Below are 18,358 nucleotides of genomic sequence, written 5' to 3'. Positions count from 1 at the left end.
TGGAGGAGTATCCACATAGGTGACCTTCCGCTGGGACTACAAGTTACTGAAGCACACAGTCTGCCTACTCACGTGTATCCTTGGATCCTGCAGGTCGTAAGGCCGCATGAACTCTTCTATGGGCTCCCCCAGGTTGTTCTCCAGTAAGCCTCGGATCAGCTTGTATTTATATAAATCCAGGGAGCAGTGCACAGATGACAGACTGCCATGGACAGTTATGTCTGCCACAGTGTGACTTATTTCTCTATGAAAAAGAAAGGAGGCCACTCTCAGAAATAAGACACTAACTGCCTTGGCACAGCACAGCCAAATGTAAGGCTACAATGTGGCTACCTACATTATCAGCCAATTATCATCTTGACTTCTGATGGCAAAAAAAAAGTCATGTATCTCTAATGATCAAGTTACTATGCCTGCCATGCTTTAACTACAGAGAGACTTTTAGCTCCCAAATATACATGGAGAAAATCCTCAGATCAAATGAGCTGGGGAAACAGGCTCAGTACGAGAGCACTAGTCTCACACATATGGCCCTAGGTTCCACCTTGAGCATGCCAAATAAGTGCATACATAAATATGAACATATACATACAAATACATATATAAGCTAATTAATGTTTTTATTTTATATATGTGGTTATTTTGCATGTGTGTATGTCTGTAAGCTGTACATATATGTGTGCAGTGCCTACAGAAGCCAAAAGAGGAGATCTTATTGTAATATTGAGTTGGAAGTGTCACCCCAGTCCCTGAAATTGCCTGGGACTTGCCAAGCACTTGGACTCCAATTCCCAGCCTTCCAAGCGCTTGGACTCCAACTCTCAGCCCGCCAAGCACTGACCCCTCTCTGGGGAGGGTCAGGACCACTCCCACAGGGTATTTAGGCTCACCAGAAAAAGGAACCTGTGGTTTCAGGTTTTGCATGTGCTCTCCCTCTGTCTTCCCCTACCATGCTCCCAGCCACCTGAGAGCCTGGCATTCATTAAACATGGGCATTTTTGATTCGGTCTAATCTGGTTTGATTGGAGTTCTTTGCGCCGGCAGAGAGGTTCTGTTAGGAAATATTCCTAATACCTATCTCCTGGATATGGAGTTATAGGTGGTTTTCAGCTGCCATGTGGGTCCTGGGAATTGAACCCAGGTCCTTTTTGAGCAACCAGTGCTCAAAACTGCTGAGCCATCTCTCCAGCTTCAAGTTTTGTTTTGGTTTTGAATTTGTTTGTTTGCTTGTTTGTTTCTGAGACAGTTTCACACTGTGGCCCAAAGTCTTTAACTCATAGCAATCCTCCTGCCTCAGTCTCATAATTAGCCTAGTAATAAGGAAAATCTCACAAGAGTCAGAAATAGCTTAACTATTCCAGTTGAGGGAGTAACATAGATCAGATGCCCAGCTCGTAGCTCCAGCTCCCATGGTAGACGGAAGAAGAAACAAGTGTTTCCTCCTGAGCATGGAGGACACTCACTAGGACAACACCTGACAGTGCCTGGGGGAGCAGTGAGACTGAAGATACCCAAGGCTGCTAGGACGCACATGCCTCATGCTAGGACTAAAGAGCTCCCTCTGCCTTCCATGGGTGCAACAGGCATGATGGGTCCTCCATACACAATGTCTGAATATATGAACTCAAAGGCTGTGATTTAAAGAGAAAGATGTGCAATGCTATATTTAAAAAAGAAAAAACCTGCTCTAGGGTTAGGGATATAGCTCAATGGTAGGGGGCTTGCCTAGCATGTACTATGTCCCTAGCCTTGATCTCAAAACTGCCAAAAATAAGTAAATAAATTTGACTTGTCTGCAAGGGAAAACCTATATACAATAAACTGCTTTGTTTTGTTTTATTTAATATACATGAGGGGTCAGGGGTAAGGTGTATGCTGAGTGCAGGTATCCAAGGAGGCCAGAGGTAGGGAGCCTCTGAAGCTGGAGGTTCAGAGAAGCCACCTGACATGGGTGCTGGGAACCGAACTCAGAGCCTTTCAAGAATAGAACACGCTCTTAACCACTGAGCCATCTCTCTAGTTCCACAACATTGTTTTAAAGACCAATAAAGCAATCAACAACGGGCAACAGAAAAGCACTGTCATGTGGTGTGCTCGTGGTGGGGAGTGGACAGCACACCTGAGGGTGGGTTCCCACTGGGCCAAAGAGCTCTGCCACCCCACACAGCACCAAAGGGAAGAGGAGAAGTTCAGAGAAGCAAAGAAGAAAAGCACATCTTAAAAACATTGCTTGCAAAGAAAACCAAGAGTTCAGTTCCAAAATAAGAAGCTCTTAGGCTGGCCAGGCTCATCAAATAGAGCCCATGCCAACCATAACTGGACACCAGCCAGGGAGCTCTGGCATAATAGGTCCCAGTGAGAGCGTGGCATGAAGTGAATTGCCCACACCTGGGGGTTAGAACAGGGCTATTTAATGAGGCTACTTTTTAAAGTGTCCCCATTGTAAATATCTTTTGGGGGTTTTGTTTATTTTACTTCATCTGTGTGTGTGCATGTGTGTGCAGATGTTCATGGAAGTCAAAAAAGGGCATCAGATTCCCCAGAGATGGAGTTATGGGTGGTTGTGAGCTGCCTGGCATAGAGGATAGGAACTAAACTTGGTTTCCCCAGAAGAGCAGCAAGCTCTGTTAACCACTGAGCCATCTACAGCCTCAGCAGAGCTCTTTGATTGCTATCTAGACACTTTTTATCTTTCCCTGGAGTTAAAATGCAAAATGCTGCTTCTCCCACACCAAAGCACCATAATGAAAGATGTCATAAACTGTAATCAGGGTTCCAGTGTGGATCAGGCAAGCAGGAGCATAACCTAGGCTGCAACCTTACTAAATACACACCTAAGCTTTGGGCCTGAGCATGACTCTGTTGGTCTAGGATCATCAAGTTTTCCAGGCAGTTATGAAGCCAGTGAGAACTGAATCAATGATTGCTCTGAACTGCAGACACAAGCTTCCTGCACATGAGGCTAACTACAGAGTAAATCAGGACCGGCCCCTTAGTCTTTAGGAGGTTTTTTCAATGGGCTCCCTTATAGATGGGGCAAAACTGCACCTGGGCAGTTATGCAAAATAAATGGACTCCAGGGAGTCAGCAGTAGGGAGGTCCAAATGCCCATCTTTTCCAGATACATTCATTGCCTGCTCTCACTACCTCCCTATTACAACTTAAACACATGCTAAATTCCAACTCTTTCTTCTTTGTCAAGGCAAGGTTGCAGAAGAGTTCCCGAGTCAAACACTAAGTTAGAGCCATCTAACCACCTTCTTATGTTCCTCAACAAAACATAAGCTCTGTGATGGCAGCAGTTCCTCTTCCATCACACACGTCTGTGTGTCCAGCACACAGCAAGGACTCCATTAACACTTTGCATGGTGAAGAAGTGTCCCTCACTTACCTTACAGCACTGATTCCAACCTACCAAGATTCTGCTTACAAGGTATTCAGATAACACTCACTTGTCCAAATTCCTCTCCACCTGCAATTTCAGCCTACAAGGCTCAGTTAAGAGACTTCCTCCTGTCTGGCGCACAAAATAGGAAGGGAAGATCAGGTCCCCACTACTGCTGTCGGAGGCTTGAGAGCCCTCTCTGGGGTGTCTCTCTGCAGCAAAGATGTCCATGTCCTGCAGATCCACAACAATGCAATCCAGCAGACAGACATGGTCTTCTGCAAGTATCCAAGGAAAAAGAGGCAAGGACAAAATTAGCACTCAGAAAGGGCTGGGCCTCAGCAAACTACAGGATCAAAGTTCGCTCATTCTGTCCTTGAAATTCAGAACCAGTTGCCCTGCTCTGCACTACTCAGAAACGTGGCCATCAACTATGAGGCCTTAACCATGGCCTCAAGAGCCCAGCATGCATTGTATCCAGCTCTGTGTCCAACACATGCTGCTGCCTGCCCTGCCCTCCACACCAGCCAAGCTGCTCACATCCCAGCAGAATTCTTTTTTCAAACACATACCATGTTTAACCATTTCTGCTACCACTGATCAGACCCAAACCACCTTCACCCTTGCCTACAACACCTCCACAAACAATTCTCCATTGTACCTGCATAATTCCACATTCTTTCCACAAAATACCTAGACAAAAAAGAAGCAGACTGAAGTGTTCTCTTCCTTTAGAAACTTCAGGGGCTATGTTTAATCCAAAACTCTGGAACCTCCCTGCAAATGACTGCAAGGCCCTACATAAGCCCCACAGCCCACTTGTCTGACCTCATCACAAGCCATTCTCCCATTTGCTCTCCAAACTTCAGGTTTCCAGTTCTTCGCATCTCCAAAAAGGCCACACTCTTTGCGTCTTGGAAAGCCTCATCAGTACCATGACCTACCTACCTCGATCTACATCGGGTCTTCAATTTCCTTCTGTCTTTCCCATAACATGTACTATAACATATGAATACCATGTTTACCAAGTACCACTCTAGGAGGAACTGTATGTATCTATACAGGGGACAGAGTATTCTAACACCTAGCATTCAGTAGGAGCTTGGTAAACAGTTCTTGATGAGATGGTTGCACTAAAAAATATATAAAACCCATGAGAGCAGAGCTAATCTGTGAGAGAGGTGTAGAACAGTAATGTCATGGCCTCAGAGAGACTATAGGAACAGCTGTAGAACATAGAACCACGTGGAGACAGTGTGAAAACCACAGCCTTCATCCAAGGCCAGGTACCACTGATGAGAGAATTTTAGTAAAAACCATCAACCTGTACAATGCCCATGTACTTGTGCGTGAAAGTCAAAGGGCAGTGTCTTATGTTGTCTTCCTCAATAGTTTGAGCACACAACCTGGAGCTTACGACTGGCTGACCAACAAGTCCCGGGGATCCCCCTGCCTCCGCCTTCCCAGCACTGGTATTATGGACATATGCCACTTTGCCCAGTTCTGTTGCTGTTACTGTTTAACATGAGTGCTGGGAATGAAATGCCAGTCCTCGTGCTTGTGTGTGAGCCCTCTCCTGACTGAGCCATCTCCCTAGCCCAGCCCCATCTCTTCTTAAAGGCATCCACTTATGTCAGGCTGGCTGAATGTCTAATTGTCACTGTCTTAACCACTTGTAGAGTGAGTCACAACACTCATCAGAGTTCAGAGACAGAGTCACACCAGCCAACTGTCTCCTTCCAAAACTCACCATCCTGCTCTACCACCTACTAGCCCCATGACAAGCCTTTCACTCCTCCCTCCCGTGAAGGGGAGATAAATGCCGAGCAGGGTGCTGCAAGGATAAGTCCATGCAAATCAACACAGTGGCCTCTGGTCCACTGACACACTGAAAAACAAAAGGGCATAATCATGAACGAAATTCTCTTTCATCAGCACAGCCATTGGTCTCTTTGGGCTCACCTCTAGGACTACGAGGCCCTGCACGGAGTCCACCAGACCTCAGGTCTATCTAGCAAAAGCAATCAGAACCTCCTTCAGCTGCCACCCTTCACTGCCCACGGTGCAGCCTCACTGGGCTCATCTCAGCCGCCCGTATACTATGCCTCCCTCCCAGCTGAGTTCCTCAGAGAAGCACCTCACTTTCCAACATGGCATCCATCAGCAACAGACTGAAAACTCCAGAGCAAAGATTAGGCCCAGGTTCAGAGTGACAGATTCTTATAGTCACAAGATGGCAGAGTCACAACCCCAACACTGGAGAGGAAGATGCAGAATGTAGAGGTCAGGCTAGCCTAGGTTACTTATAGAGCCCTGTACTGAAAAGCCCAAAGAGGGAAGGAGATAAAAATCAAAATCAAGAGTACCCATAGCAAGATGACTCAGACCACAGAGTCGTTTTACAGCACTTCTATCCTTAAGCCTGGCTGACACCAATCTTAGTATCTTATTCTTGAGAACAAAACAGCAGCCTGCAAGGACGGGGTCTGGATAACAGCTTATGAGGACACAGGGCTAGGAGGGCTGTCACCATCTGCTGGGAGCCATGTGGAATGTAAGAGTCCCACAAATAACTGAAACCCTCTTCCTCTCTATCCCATCTAAATGAATCTACTTTAGAAGTTATCTGAGACTAAACACACATAAGACATTCATTCCTCAAAAGCAGCATGAGGCCTGCTTGGTCACGGCACAGATGTCAGTCTCCATCACATCAACGCATCATGTCAGCCTCTGCCAGGTCAACACGGTCCACAGAGCTCCTAGAAGGGCTTCAGGACAGCCCTACCTGCACTGCGCAGCTCTTTTGTCTTCTCTTACCTGGGCTGCTGGAACTTTGGCTAAGAGGTGGCATGGCCTGCTGCCCTCGCTGCTTGATGGAGGCACTGGGTACAAACTCACTCTTCAGGCTGCCAAGGCCCACTCCTGCAGGAGGCGTCATGAACAGCCCCTGTCTGTGGGCCCCCTTGGGATCCTCTGCGCTTGTCATCTTCTTCACGCTGCGTTTGGGTGTGCCTGTTGGAGAAGCTGAAGGCACAGATTCCTAGGAGGAATGAAAGGAAATTAGAAGGCAGAGATGAGGGGGTAGCAGGACCTTCACAGGCTCGGAAACCGCATCCTAGTCCCTAAGTTCTCAAAGACTGCAGCAGACCCACTGCCCTCAGACTCCAGGGACAAGAAAGTGGTGGCCGTGACACTTACCACCTCATACACTCCTCTTCAAAAATGTTACCAAAGATTACATTCCTGTTGAGAGCTACAGCAGCGTGGCAAGAAGACACTGTCTTTTGGCTCAAGAACAAATACCAATTTCAGTCAAATTTAACCAAAGCAAATTTCTCAACCATACAATAGATTTACTGCTTTGGGAGAAGAGAGAAGCTTACTGTAATTTAAAAAAATAATATGCCTAGGGGACTGCAGAGGCGCCTAGGTATGGAAATGCTTCCCTAGCCGGATGCCCAGCACCCATAAAACTGGATGTGCTGTCACACACCTGTAAACCCAGATAGCAGTAGAAACAATTCAAGGCTATCCTTGGCTACACAGAAAGTTTGAAGCCAGCCTGGGATATAAACAAAAAGTATCTGAGGGCAATATGACTGCAACAGAATTACCCCAGGAAGAAGTTTATGCATTCTGGTCTCCCCACATGTACTATATTTGCTATCTAAGTAACCACAGAAATGAAACAGAAGGCAAACAGGAGGCTGGCTACCCATGTCAGCTTCCTGCTCACATGGAGGAAAACCAACCCTGGGATTCTGTGGAAAGACAGGACTCTTTTCTTGCTGAGAGCTTTTAGTTGATTCCACAGAGTGAGCCTATTATCAGTGCTTCAACTTCTCCGGGTCCTCAGGACCCCTCAGAGCCCTGTCTGTGTGTGGCTTGTGCATCATGGGACATGCATGCTGGTGGTATGCAAAGCAATGGTTCTCTGCTGCTTACCACTACAAGGCTGACTCCTCAGCTTTGTTTGGACTAAAAGGTGAAAACCCTGTGATCTCTCCACTTCTTGGGCAGTAATTACAACTAACGGTAACACAAACTTCCTGCATTTTTCAAGAAAGATTGTTAGGTAGATGCTATCCTATAAATGTTTCCACATGAAAACAGCCCTAGTGCTCTGTTGACCTCAACTGCAGGCAGCATTTGTTGTCTTCCACTTCACTTCCCTCTACATCCTCTCTGTCGTTAGTTTAAATAAATCAACGGCTTCAGAAGATCAGGCTTTTGAGCAACTCTGCCTTAGAAATTATGGTTTAAGCACAAGCTATGGTTGAGAAAAAGAAAAGGCAAGAATACGCCAAAAATCCAAACATGCCTTCTATCATATGGGGTTTTTATAGGAAAGTGTCTCCACATTTGGAAGTCATAAAAGCTGAGGGCACACGTGCTCAGGCGATCTACAGGCTCCGCGTCAGGAGTATTTGCTGCTTTTGGGCCGCTGGATTGCGCATTAGACTCACTTCACATGAGCAAGAATATCAAGAGGCAAGAGTAAACGCAACGTGGAAAGGATCAACACAGAGACCGTCAGTCAACACTGGGCTTGTATGAGGAGAGGCGACCTGCACGGCTAAGTGCACCAGATCACAGAGATCTGCACAAGTGACACACTCCACACAGCCTTATGGAATTCCACTCAACAACCACGAGTGGGTAACACAGCAGCTTCCCTAGGATTTCTGGATATAAAGTAAGGTCATATAGGAAGCAGTAGCCAGGGCTAAAAAGACTCTTGATACAGTCCTAAGAAAAGCTCCTCTACTCAGACAAGAAGTAATTTCCCAAAGCAACCACAAAGTAATGAAGTAAGCCTCTCCAGCAGTGAGGCATTCCAAAGCAACAGCATTTAGGGGTTTTGATTGGTTTTATTTGGTTCTATTTTAAGTACATGAGTGTGAACTGACTGCTGAATGCCATAAGGTTGGGTTTTTTGTTTTGTTTTGTTTTCAAAATAACCAAGAGATGAAAGCGGGGAGAATGAGGGAGAGAGAAGCATCTACATTGTGCCTTAAAGAAAAGGTAATCTTTGTAGGTGCAGTCACCTAATATAAAATCCTCAAAAACAAAGGCAGGCAAGTTTCATCATTAAAATGCTATAACTTATGCTGTTATTTGGCTGAACAAAAATAGGAATCTTTTTGTAAAAAAAACATCTTGAAATAGTTTGGCTAACTTTAGAGCACACTTGTTAGCTCAGACACAGACACATCTGATGCAGACAATGAGCCCATTCCTTTTTCTGGAAAGGGAGAGAAACAAAACAATGTGACTGAACTAGATCTCTAACTACAGGTGACCCCCTGCCTCAAGCATTTAGTGTGACCTCAAATAAAGAAAATGAAAGACACATTCCAAAGAGCCCACCCACTATGTGACTCCTGGACCTCCAGGAAGGGAGAGGACTGAGATAAAGAGCCGGCTCATCAACAGAGCATGCACACTGGGCGCACCATTACTAAGTCGCTAGAGACATACACAAGAGAAGGGCATGCTCCAATGCATGCGAGGGAAGTCCCTGTGCTCCTCACCCTACAACACCCATGCCCTACACACCTATGCATCTCACTCTTCAGCCATGCCTTCCCCCCCTCAACCCCCAACCCCTGTAAAGGAGCCAGCAAATGTGCTTCTCCCAAGCTCTATGAGCTGTTACAGCAACTTACTGGACCTGAGGAGAGATTGTGGGAACCCTACTAGTTAGTCAGAAGCATATCAGAAGCCACCTAAACCTGTGGTTGGTGTCCACAGTGGGCCCAAGCTGGCTAACTTCAGGCAGCTGCACCATGACTGACCTGACTCCCAGCAGGTTTCTACAAAGGCAGAAAATAGAGGGGTAGGGAAGCCCACACACAGCTGGTGTCAGGAGTGCTATGAAGAAACAGGGTTTCGTTTATATGCAGAGGAGTTAGCACCAAATGACATACAGTGGGTGTCCAACAAGCGTCAGCTACCTACTGCTGTTTCTGTTCTGATGAGCTAACAATCAAACCTTACACTCATCTCCTTGAGGCATATCTCCTTCCTACATTAGTAGCTGCTGGACGACAAACAGGCACAGCTGGCGGGGATTCCAGTCAGTGTTTTTCCCGCACACTAAAGATGAGTTTGTACCAAATAAGCAGAGAGAATAGGGCCTGAAGACCAGCAAGGAATGGTAAGAGCATACTGAGCAGGGCATCTGCTATTTAGACATGTCACTCAGGATCCGGGAAGGCAGACACCAGTGAGGGGACCAAAGTGTCTCCAAGGCCCGCTCAGCTTTGGGGCTAACTGGCTGTTAGCTGGCAAGGTTCAGCCGAGGACCTCAAACACGACAGGCAACAATGTCCAGGTCATTTCCATCTGCAGCAGGACACCATCTAACATTTTACCACTACGATAGTTTTAAGAGTCTTCAGGTAAAAACGGGACCAAATCAGGAAAACTACCCATCTAGAAAGGAATGTCTTTCTTCTTTAATTTACTATTACTATGTAGGTGCATGATCTATGTGTGAGTATGGGTACACGTGGGCAACAGCAAACAACTTTTGGAGGTCAGTTCTCTCCTTCCCCTATGGGCTCCAGGGAGTGAACTCAGGCAGCCAGGCTTGGTGGCAATTCCACCCCACTCCCGATGCTTTTATATTTGTAGAGTGCACTGTAACCAATAGAAGACTGGACCCTCAGGATTGTTGGCTGAAACAAGTTCATTGCACTTAATGAGGGTTACACTTAAACTACTGCAGTTGAAAGGTTAGTTGAGATGTCAATAAGATCTTAAAGAAATCTTCCAGCCATGGGCCTCGAAGGTAACAGCAGCCTCTGAGCCACGGACTGGGGATTTTTCAGTTCACATCCAAATTCAAGCTAAACTAAAGAGCTGCAGATGCTGAGGGCTCACCTTATCCTGCAAAAAGGTTCCAGGAAAGCCAGCGAAAAGAAACTTGTTCTTGACTTTCAACTTGCCCAAATTTGCTACTATCAGATTATTTGATCTGGAACTTTCTGGGATGAGAAGCACGGGGGCACCAGCCTCAATATCCAAAAGAACTCTCGAGCATCGCTGAGCCTGGTCCCTCACCTGGTAAGAAAGGAAAGTGCCCATAGGCTCAGTTAATTCCCCAATTTTATAATCAGACATCCATGGGGATGAAAAACTTTCATAAACTTATATAGCAATTAAAGAATATAATAGTTTATTTGTGGCCACTAGAGTAAATCAGAATAAGAAACAAAATAATAATGGAAAGTCCCCAAATATTTGGAAAATTAATTTCATACTCCTAAATGACCTACAGATTAGAGAATAAATCATAAAAGAAATGGGAAAATAGTTTTACAATGATAATGAAGAAAACGGATTATGAGACATGTGTGATGTAACAAGGACTCTTATCTTACCAACTACGTCATCTCTCCAGGTCTGTACCGCTTTTAAATTTGTTTGATTAGTTTGGTGTTTGTCTGTTTTTCAATACTGTAGACCAGGATGGCCTCAAAATCAAGAGATCCACCTGCCTCTGCCTCTCAAGTGCAGGGAGTAACAAGAAACGTGTGTAACACCATACCTAGCAATTTATTCAAGGCACATAGGTGTGTGCCTGAATGTACATGTGTACTACATGAGTGCCTGGTATGTAGGAAGGTAGAAGAGGCTATCAAATCCCCTGGAACTGGAGTTACAGACAGTTAATAGCCACCATGTAGGTGCTGGAAACCAAACCTAGGTCCTCTGCAAGAGTAGCCAGAGCTCTTAACTACTGAGCCAGCTCTCCAGCCCTTCTGTGCTACTTTTAAGAGAAAAATACAACCTTGCAGTACAAAAGGGCTTGGAGAGAGGCCATTCTAGGGATTAAACCTAGTGTATCACTGAGCTACACCCATAAAAGGACTTTTTAATTTATTTAATATTTCTGTGTGTGTACACATGCACCCATGTGTTGGGTGGAAGCATGCATTCCACAGCACACATGTAAAGGTCAAAAACGATTGTGTAAGATTCCTGATGTCAACCTCTGATGCCACTTTGTGCCTGCATAAGCACGCACATGTATACACACACATGCACACACCCCACACTGTTATTCTTTAGATGCCTGTTTGTTTTTTTAACTGTAGACAGAAAGGGTATAAATCAAGATGGGAGGAGACAAGAGAGAAAGTGAGAAGAGCTGGGAGAGGAGAACCATAATCAAAAAACATTCTATGAAAAAAAAATGTATTTCCAATAAAAGAAACAATTTTTTTAAAGTTCTATGGATCAGTCAACATGAAAAGGCCACTTGGCTACCCACCGTCTGACCCTCAACAGCAGCTCGCTGGCGCCCTAGGACATCCTGCAGCTGAGTGAAGTGCTGGATGAAGGCCACCACCTCTGCCTGGAAGCGCTGTGTGTGCACATACTGCACAGAGGCCATCTGGAGGCTCACACGGATGTCATGCTCTCTCTGGAGCAGCGGGTCTGGCTGCCCATATCTGGAAATTAGGAAAAAAAAATAGGACTAAGACATCTGCAAGATTTGAGTATTAGAAGAAAACTAAAGTTGACTTAAGGGATTCCCCTCCAATCTTTAGCTTTAGCTACTAAAATGGAAAACCCTTAAAACAAGCCTGTCAATAATTTAATAAGGACATTAAATAAAAGTGTGGTGCGTGACACCCAAGGCTACAAACAGGGGACACTGCTGAGCACAAAACTCACTACACCTCCAGAAAACACCAGTGCCACCTCAGTGCTGCCCTTGCACAGCCCCTCCGGTCCCTGCAGCTGCTCCTGGCACAGACTGTGACAATATGGGTTTGGGGAGTAATTTAAAAGCCACAGAGAAATGGAAGCAGCAGAACTAGTGCTTCTAGGGAAAGGGGATTTCTGAAAAACAGAGAAATTGCCTTTTTACGTCAGTGAAATGTAGACACTGTCATGTCGTGTGTAGATTCAAAGATGAACAGAGGACTTTTACAGTCACTCGGAATCTAATGGACTGTGATGCCAAGAAATAAATGATTACACAGGACACAGTCAGCGGGGGAAGAATTCGTATTTACCAAGGAAAGCACCTTTCTATCAAGCAAAGAATTAAGGGATAGCACTAATCATCTCCTTTGTTGTAGAACCATGCCATTGGTGTGTATAAAATAAGCAAATCACAATACGTCAAATTCTCAGCAGTGTGGCAACCTCACAATGAGAAGTTCTCAAACCAGGGGAGAGTGAACTTAGGGGGTTCACTAGAGACTGGACCCAGAGCTTTGCACAAACTAGCAAGCACTCTTCCAGTAAGCTACATCCCAAGCCCACAGATGGTTTGGGGGGACCATTTTTCTCAGCACACTAAAAGTTGGGAGAAGGCTGAACAGAAGTCTTGACTGTGCATAATACTGAAGGGCGGGACTGTACAACCGCGCTTTCTAATACCTCTCAAGAAGCTGGAAATCTCATCCGGGAAAACCATGCTTTAAAGGAAGCAGATAGGCCAAAAGCCACCTTCCAAAATCCAACAGGAATTCAGTTAAGTCACACTTATGAGCAAAAAGAGCACACTCACATAACTCAGTGTGAGCAGGGCTCTCAGGCTGAAATCAGGCAAGAATGCTCGGTGCTATATGGAAGCCTAGAGATTGTTCAACTTGGGCCTCCCATTACAGACAGAGAAAAGGTGGAACAGAGATTAAGTGACTTGCTTCAGGTCACACAACAAGTTGGTAGGAACTGACAGAACCGTGGTCTTCTGATAACTGGGATTATTTCAATCCTATCCCAAATGCTCATGACACTAAATTATCTCCAATGTAAATCTTCTTTAATAAAATTCAATATAAATCAGGACTCCTCACAAGCTAGATCTTTTTAATTTTACTTAAGAAAGTAAAATTTTTTTCACTGTTTAGTCAATAAGAATTTCAAACACTGAGTTGTCACCAGCTTGGTGAGCAGGGTTTGAGCCGCAGATGGTGGGAGGAGAGCAGCAGCTCTGCAGGCTGTCCTCTGACCTCCATACACACACTGTGGGAGACACAGAGAATAAACACATGTAAAACAGCGTTTAAAAGGGACTTCAACCAGCAGTGATGGTGACAGAGATGGAGAATGTGGATGTTCTACAGCAGGTGACCTGACACAGCCAGAGAAGACATGACATGCGTGCTTTACTTGAAAGTCTGGAAGATGAGCGCCTCTTCTCCACTTGTGGTGAAGCGCTCTCTGTAGAAGTCTCCGTGTGGCGTGAGGTCACTCAGGGATAGGCTCCCGATGCTTCCCTGCAAGGCCAGGTCTCCCTCTATAGTGTTAAAATTAGAACACAGAATTATGGACAAATTCTAAAAGTGTTTAATGCATCTCAATTAAAACAGACGTGCACTTGCCTCAGACTTCCACTTTTTAATCAAACTAAATGTCAGAGGTAAATTTCCAGATGCCAAGACCCCAGAAAAACCTTTGATGTGCTATTTCTAAGGGTGTCAATGTCAAAGTCTAAAGGAGTTGAACAAGTCTAAACGACAACGTCTACACAAGCCAGCAACAGCGCATACTAAGAGGCACATTTACCACGGGAAAGAAATCAAACTAATGCATTTCCAACTTAAAGACAATACGCTGGCAGCTGCAGATAGACCAGAGCACTGGTTACAAGTGAGAGGACCATCACAAGGTCTATTCATAACAGGAATAAAACAAGGGAGGAAGTGCCTGTGTCAGCTGCTCAAGCAACACTGAGTGGCTTGCAGTGACCTGACAAAAGAAGAAAATCAGCTGTGCGTGGGGACGACAGTGCTGGCACAGATTGGAGGTGAGTCTGCTGCCAGGGGCACAGCCCGGGGTGAGAGGATGGAGATGGGTGCTAGGGCACGTGTACTGGAACGTGAGCACAAAATGGTCCTTCCAATAATGCCAGGAAGGGTGCAGGGGCTGGGGTACTAAGAAGGCAGAGGCAGGTGGATCCCTAGGAGTTGAAGCCTGTTCTCATGGAAGTTCCAGGGCAGTTACTGAACTGCTATTTCTACAGGACAAAACCAATCATAACTTTACACAGCTGTCACCATGACCACCAAGGTATACATACACCTCTGGCAGGCCAGGTCAGCTCCCCAGGGATTCAAAGGCATCTATTTATTTTTTAATTCTTAATGTCTACTAACAAAATTGCCATGATTCTCCCTATTAAAGACCACACTTGTAGGATGCTTTTCTAAAATAACGCCAGGCACAAGACCTCTGTATCAGTTAATTTCTTCTCCAGGTGATATTCTTGACTTCATGACAGTGTCAGCATCTTGGTCTTCCTACTGCATTACACATTCCTTCATGAAGGGCAGTGTTTGAGCTCATGCTTTATAAACCCTATCACTTAGAACATAGTATTCTAGTAAGAATTCCAACTGCAAAAGCCCACCAGAAAGAGGTCAGCTTTGCTACCATCCCCTGCTGCAGAAACCACACCTTCTCTTGGCAGCACCCCTACTCAGCACCAACAAAATGAGCTTGTCCCATTTTTCCACAGACAGCCTCTTGACCTGACTGTCTTCCAGATCTAATTATTAATTTCTCATCATTTCACTCTCAAAACTATCCCAATTTAAACAACAAAAAAAAATTTATCTGGGCACACTACACAGATAGATGCTAGGGGCCCTTGGGATGAGATAGGAGAGGAACAGGGAGAAAGTTGTACCATTACCTGCCTTTGTAATAAGCCATCCAGACAATGCTGATCCCAAAGCCAGGATTGGGACCACCACCAAAAATGACGGCCATACCAATACGCACCATCAAGACACCTTATTGGTGTGTGAGGACAACTAGTTTCGTGCTGAGTGTTGGAATACTTACCAAGATCGTGGGTGTTTGGTTTTGCCCCACTTACCAATCATTTCCACATGTGCTACTAATTTGGACACATTTGCTTTAGCCAGCTCACTGGTGGCCTTGCTCAGCACAAGAGAAAGCGAATGAACCTAGGACACAAGGTACAAAACAAAAAGCAAGTCAATGAGGGAACAAGAAACAGCAGGACAGAATGGATGAGAATGGGGACAGGCTCAGAAAGGTGAAGGTAAATCGTGTGTGTGTGTGTGTGTGTGTGTGTGTGTGTGTGTAAGCATGCATGTATACACAAGGAGGTCCAAGGACAACTTCCAGGGGTCAGACCTCTCCTGCTACCATGTGAATCATCAAGCCTAACAGCAGACACCTCCACCCGCTGGACAATCTCCACGGCCCTGGAATCTGCTTTAAAAGACTCCAGTGAAAAGGGAATGCAGGTGATGTGATGAATTTTAGTGGAGGAAATATTGAAGGTCATGACTCATTTCTTCCATTGTGATATATTACAAATCCATCATAATAAAAATGTTCAAAAATTCATGTCTCAAAAAATACATTGTGAGGCTGGAGAGGTGGCTCAGAGGTTAACAGTACTGACTGCTCTTCCAGAGCTCCTGGGTCCAGTTCCCAGCAACCACATGGTGGCTCACAGTCATCTATAATGAGATCTGGTGCCCTCTTCTGTCATGAAGACAGAATGTTATATACATAATAAATAAATCTTTAAAAAAATAAATACGGTCCTGTGCTCCTAGAGCAGCAGTGTAAACAAAGCCCCCAAGGAGTGCACCACTTCTTACCAGAGTGGGGAAGGATTCCTGAGGCAGAGCCACCTTTATAGCATATCAAATGCAACCATAGAATGGCTGAACACTGCCACTTCCAGTCACCTTGCTAGGCCCAATGCCCCTGAGCCTCAGAGTGCAGCCAAGTAGTGTGTTCACCACCTGCTGAGCAAGAGACAGAGCTGGCTTTTCAGCCAACTAAGTAAGAGACAGAACAGTTCCCCACCCTACTCATGCCCCATCTCTCCTCCCAGGTGTTCCCTTCTGGAGGAGTGAAGCCTGCTGTGAGTTAGAGAAGCAAGAGAACACCAACATGGGGAAATAGAGTTCCCTTCCTGGCTGCTCCCAGTAGTGCATGCAAGACCCCATGCACCAAGACATGCAGATAAAGACCTTCCTCCCCAGGCATACAGAAGTGACCAGCTGCTACTGCACAGGTGCCAGAACTTACAATATGCCTGTATTGCCCTTCGCAGTCAACTTGGCATACCTGCCTACTGTTCCATCACACAGCAGACTGCCTTAAATCTACTCTTAAATGCTACCCCTATGGGTTTTTTTAATATTTACAATATGAATATCAAGATTAAGTTTCAAGCATGGCAATCCATATCATAATGAAAACTGTGACAGCAACCATTCACTGGATACTTGCTGTGTGCCATATACCATGTGGAGCGGCGCACATTAAGGCTTGGGACCACCCTCTATATGGGCACTGTAACACAACACCCAGTTTGCTGATGAAAAAGCCTGAGGAGAAGAGGGTCCCTCATTTCCCAGGCCACAGCTACAGGTTACAGTACAAGGGCCAGGACTCCCACAGGCCATCTAACTTTGCGCACTGCACTCTGTGGCTCGCTACGGTGAGCCCAATGACAGTCAGTGATGCTGTCAGAGGGTAGGGAACTAACAAGGAAGCCATGCACAGAAGTTGCATGGAAGAAGCTTGCGACAGTGCACAGACTCATGGCTAATGGTGCACACAGCCCTCATGTCGGACGGGCAGTGAGAAAACAAAAGAAAAACAAAAGGATTCCCTGGAATCACATAGCTGGGGGGAAGACAAGATGCTTAAACTACATATGCTCTCTGCCTCCAGATGAACTTTACAACAAAGCCCTTTCCAAGACATTGATGTCACTAATGTCTGTATTTCTCAGCAGACAGTCAGAGACTACATAGCTCTTTGCCAGGACAAATGGAAATGCTAACATTTAGATATGATTCAAACTCATCTTCAGAGTGTAACGATACCTTGAGATCCAGCTTGGAGTTCACGGGCTCCTGGAGCTCAGACTCCATGGAAGTGCTGGACTCCGACTTCACATTTTGTAGAGGGCCCTCAGGTGGTACCTTCATGGCATGGTTGTCTGCAGTGGAACCAATCCCAAAAAAGTCCAGAATCACCACCCAAGTTTGCAGGGTGATCAGCACATCCAAGCAGTTAAAGTCAACATCGACGCTCCGGTTAATGCGATTGTAACTAGAAGAGAATTCTGGGTGTTTTTTATCCACCAAGAATATATTGATGTGGACCAAGGAATCGTCAAATTTATTCTTTCCAGCAAGCTTGGGCTCATCCACTGTGGGAGAAGGAGGTGGGGTTAGGGGGTAGCTGTTCTCCTGAACTTCCTTTTGCTTTTTCCGCGATGTGGAGATGGGTCTTTGATACAGCTGAAAGACATTAGGAGCTTCCTCCATGTGGGAAGGGAGAGACCGGGGCATGTCAGGATACTCTACAGTGGACACCAAAGGGCAGGACTGGGAGAGATACTCCTTCTGGGATAAGCTAGATGGCTTGGGAGCCCCTCGAGACACCATCAGGCTCTTATACTTGGAGTCTGGATTCTTCTCCAGTAAGTCTTCCATGAGGAGCGAGCGCAGGGCAATCTGAATGGATAAGGTCTGCGGATGGTCTTTACTGAACTCCACCTCAAAATCCTGAAACTTCAAGCTCACCAATCCTTGGGCCCCCAAAGTCAGGTCCCCACTCAGCTGAACCTGCAGCTCTGATATACAGAAGTTGGCCTGAATCTGAGTGAAGGCTTTGGCTTCCTTCACAGACAAGGACTTCTGGGAGGTGCTAGAGAAGCTGGAGTGGCTGAACAATCCGTTGTCCTTCCTCGCCACAGAAGGTTCTCCGCAGGAACTGAGAGGGGGCAAGGGGGAGGCAGGGCAGGGGGAGGATGGGGTACTGGTTGCGAACTTATTCAGATCTTCACTGTACACAAGGTTGTCCAGCGTCTGTAAAACCTGCTCATACACGTGCTTGGCTAACACCACCTGCATTCAAAGGGAACAACCCAGTTACTCCAGAATCATTTTTTTTTTAAATGGATTTGTAATTCTGTATATGGGGGGCTATACAGGAGTG

General features: G+C 45.8%; 1 protein-coding gene across 1 annotated transcript in view; it reads right to left on the bottom strand.

The window, feature by feature from the left end:
- The window catches only part of LOC121441724 (vacuolar protein sorting-associated protein 13D-like), a 226,987-nt gene that overhangs the window by 164,064 nt on the left and 44,565 nt on the right, over positions 1-18,358 (bottom strand). The window contains exons 21-28 of the mRNA XM_041642967.1: positions 17,239-18,267; positions 15,237-15,327; positions 13,526-13,652; positions 11,670-11,850; positions 10,277-10,456; positions 6,206-6,428; positions 3,453-3,663; positions 73-244 (exon numbers count right to left, since the gene is read on the bottom strand). Coding sequence (XP_041498901.1) covers positions 73-244; positions 3,453-3,663; positions 6,206-6,428; positions 10,277-10,456; positions 11,670-11,850; positions 13,526-13,652; positions 15,237-15,327; positions 17,239-18,267 — 2,214 coding nt within the window. The remainder of the gene's footprint in view (positions 1-72; positions 245-3,452; positions 3,664-6,205; positions 6,429-10,276; positions 10,457-11,669; positions 11,851-13,525; positions 13,653-15,236; positions 15,328-17,238; positions 18,268-18,358) is intronic.

The sequence above is a fragment of the Microtus oregoni genome, unplaced genomic scaffold, assembly GCF_018167655.1.
Source record: "Microtus oregoni isolate MIOR12 unplaced genomic scaffold, Mior012 000081F_ref0000091, whole genome shotgun sequence".
NCBI classification, from domain to species: Eukaryota; Metazoa; Chordata; class Mammalia; order Rodentia; family Cricetidae; genus Microtus; species Microtus oregoni.
Note: the sequence above shows the minus strand (reverse complement) of the source record. Positions and strands in the feature narration are given on the sequence as shown.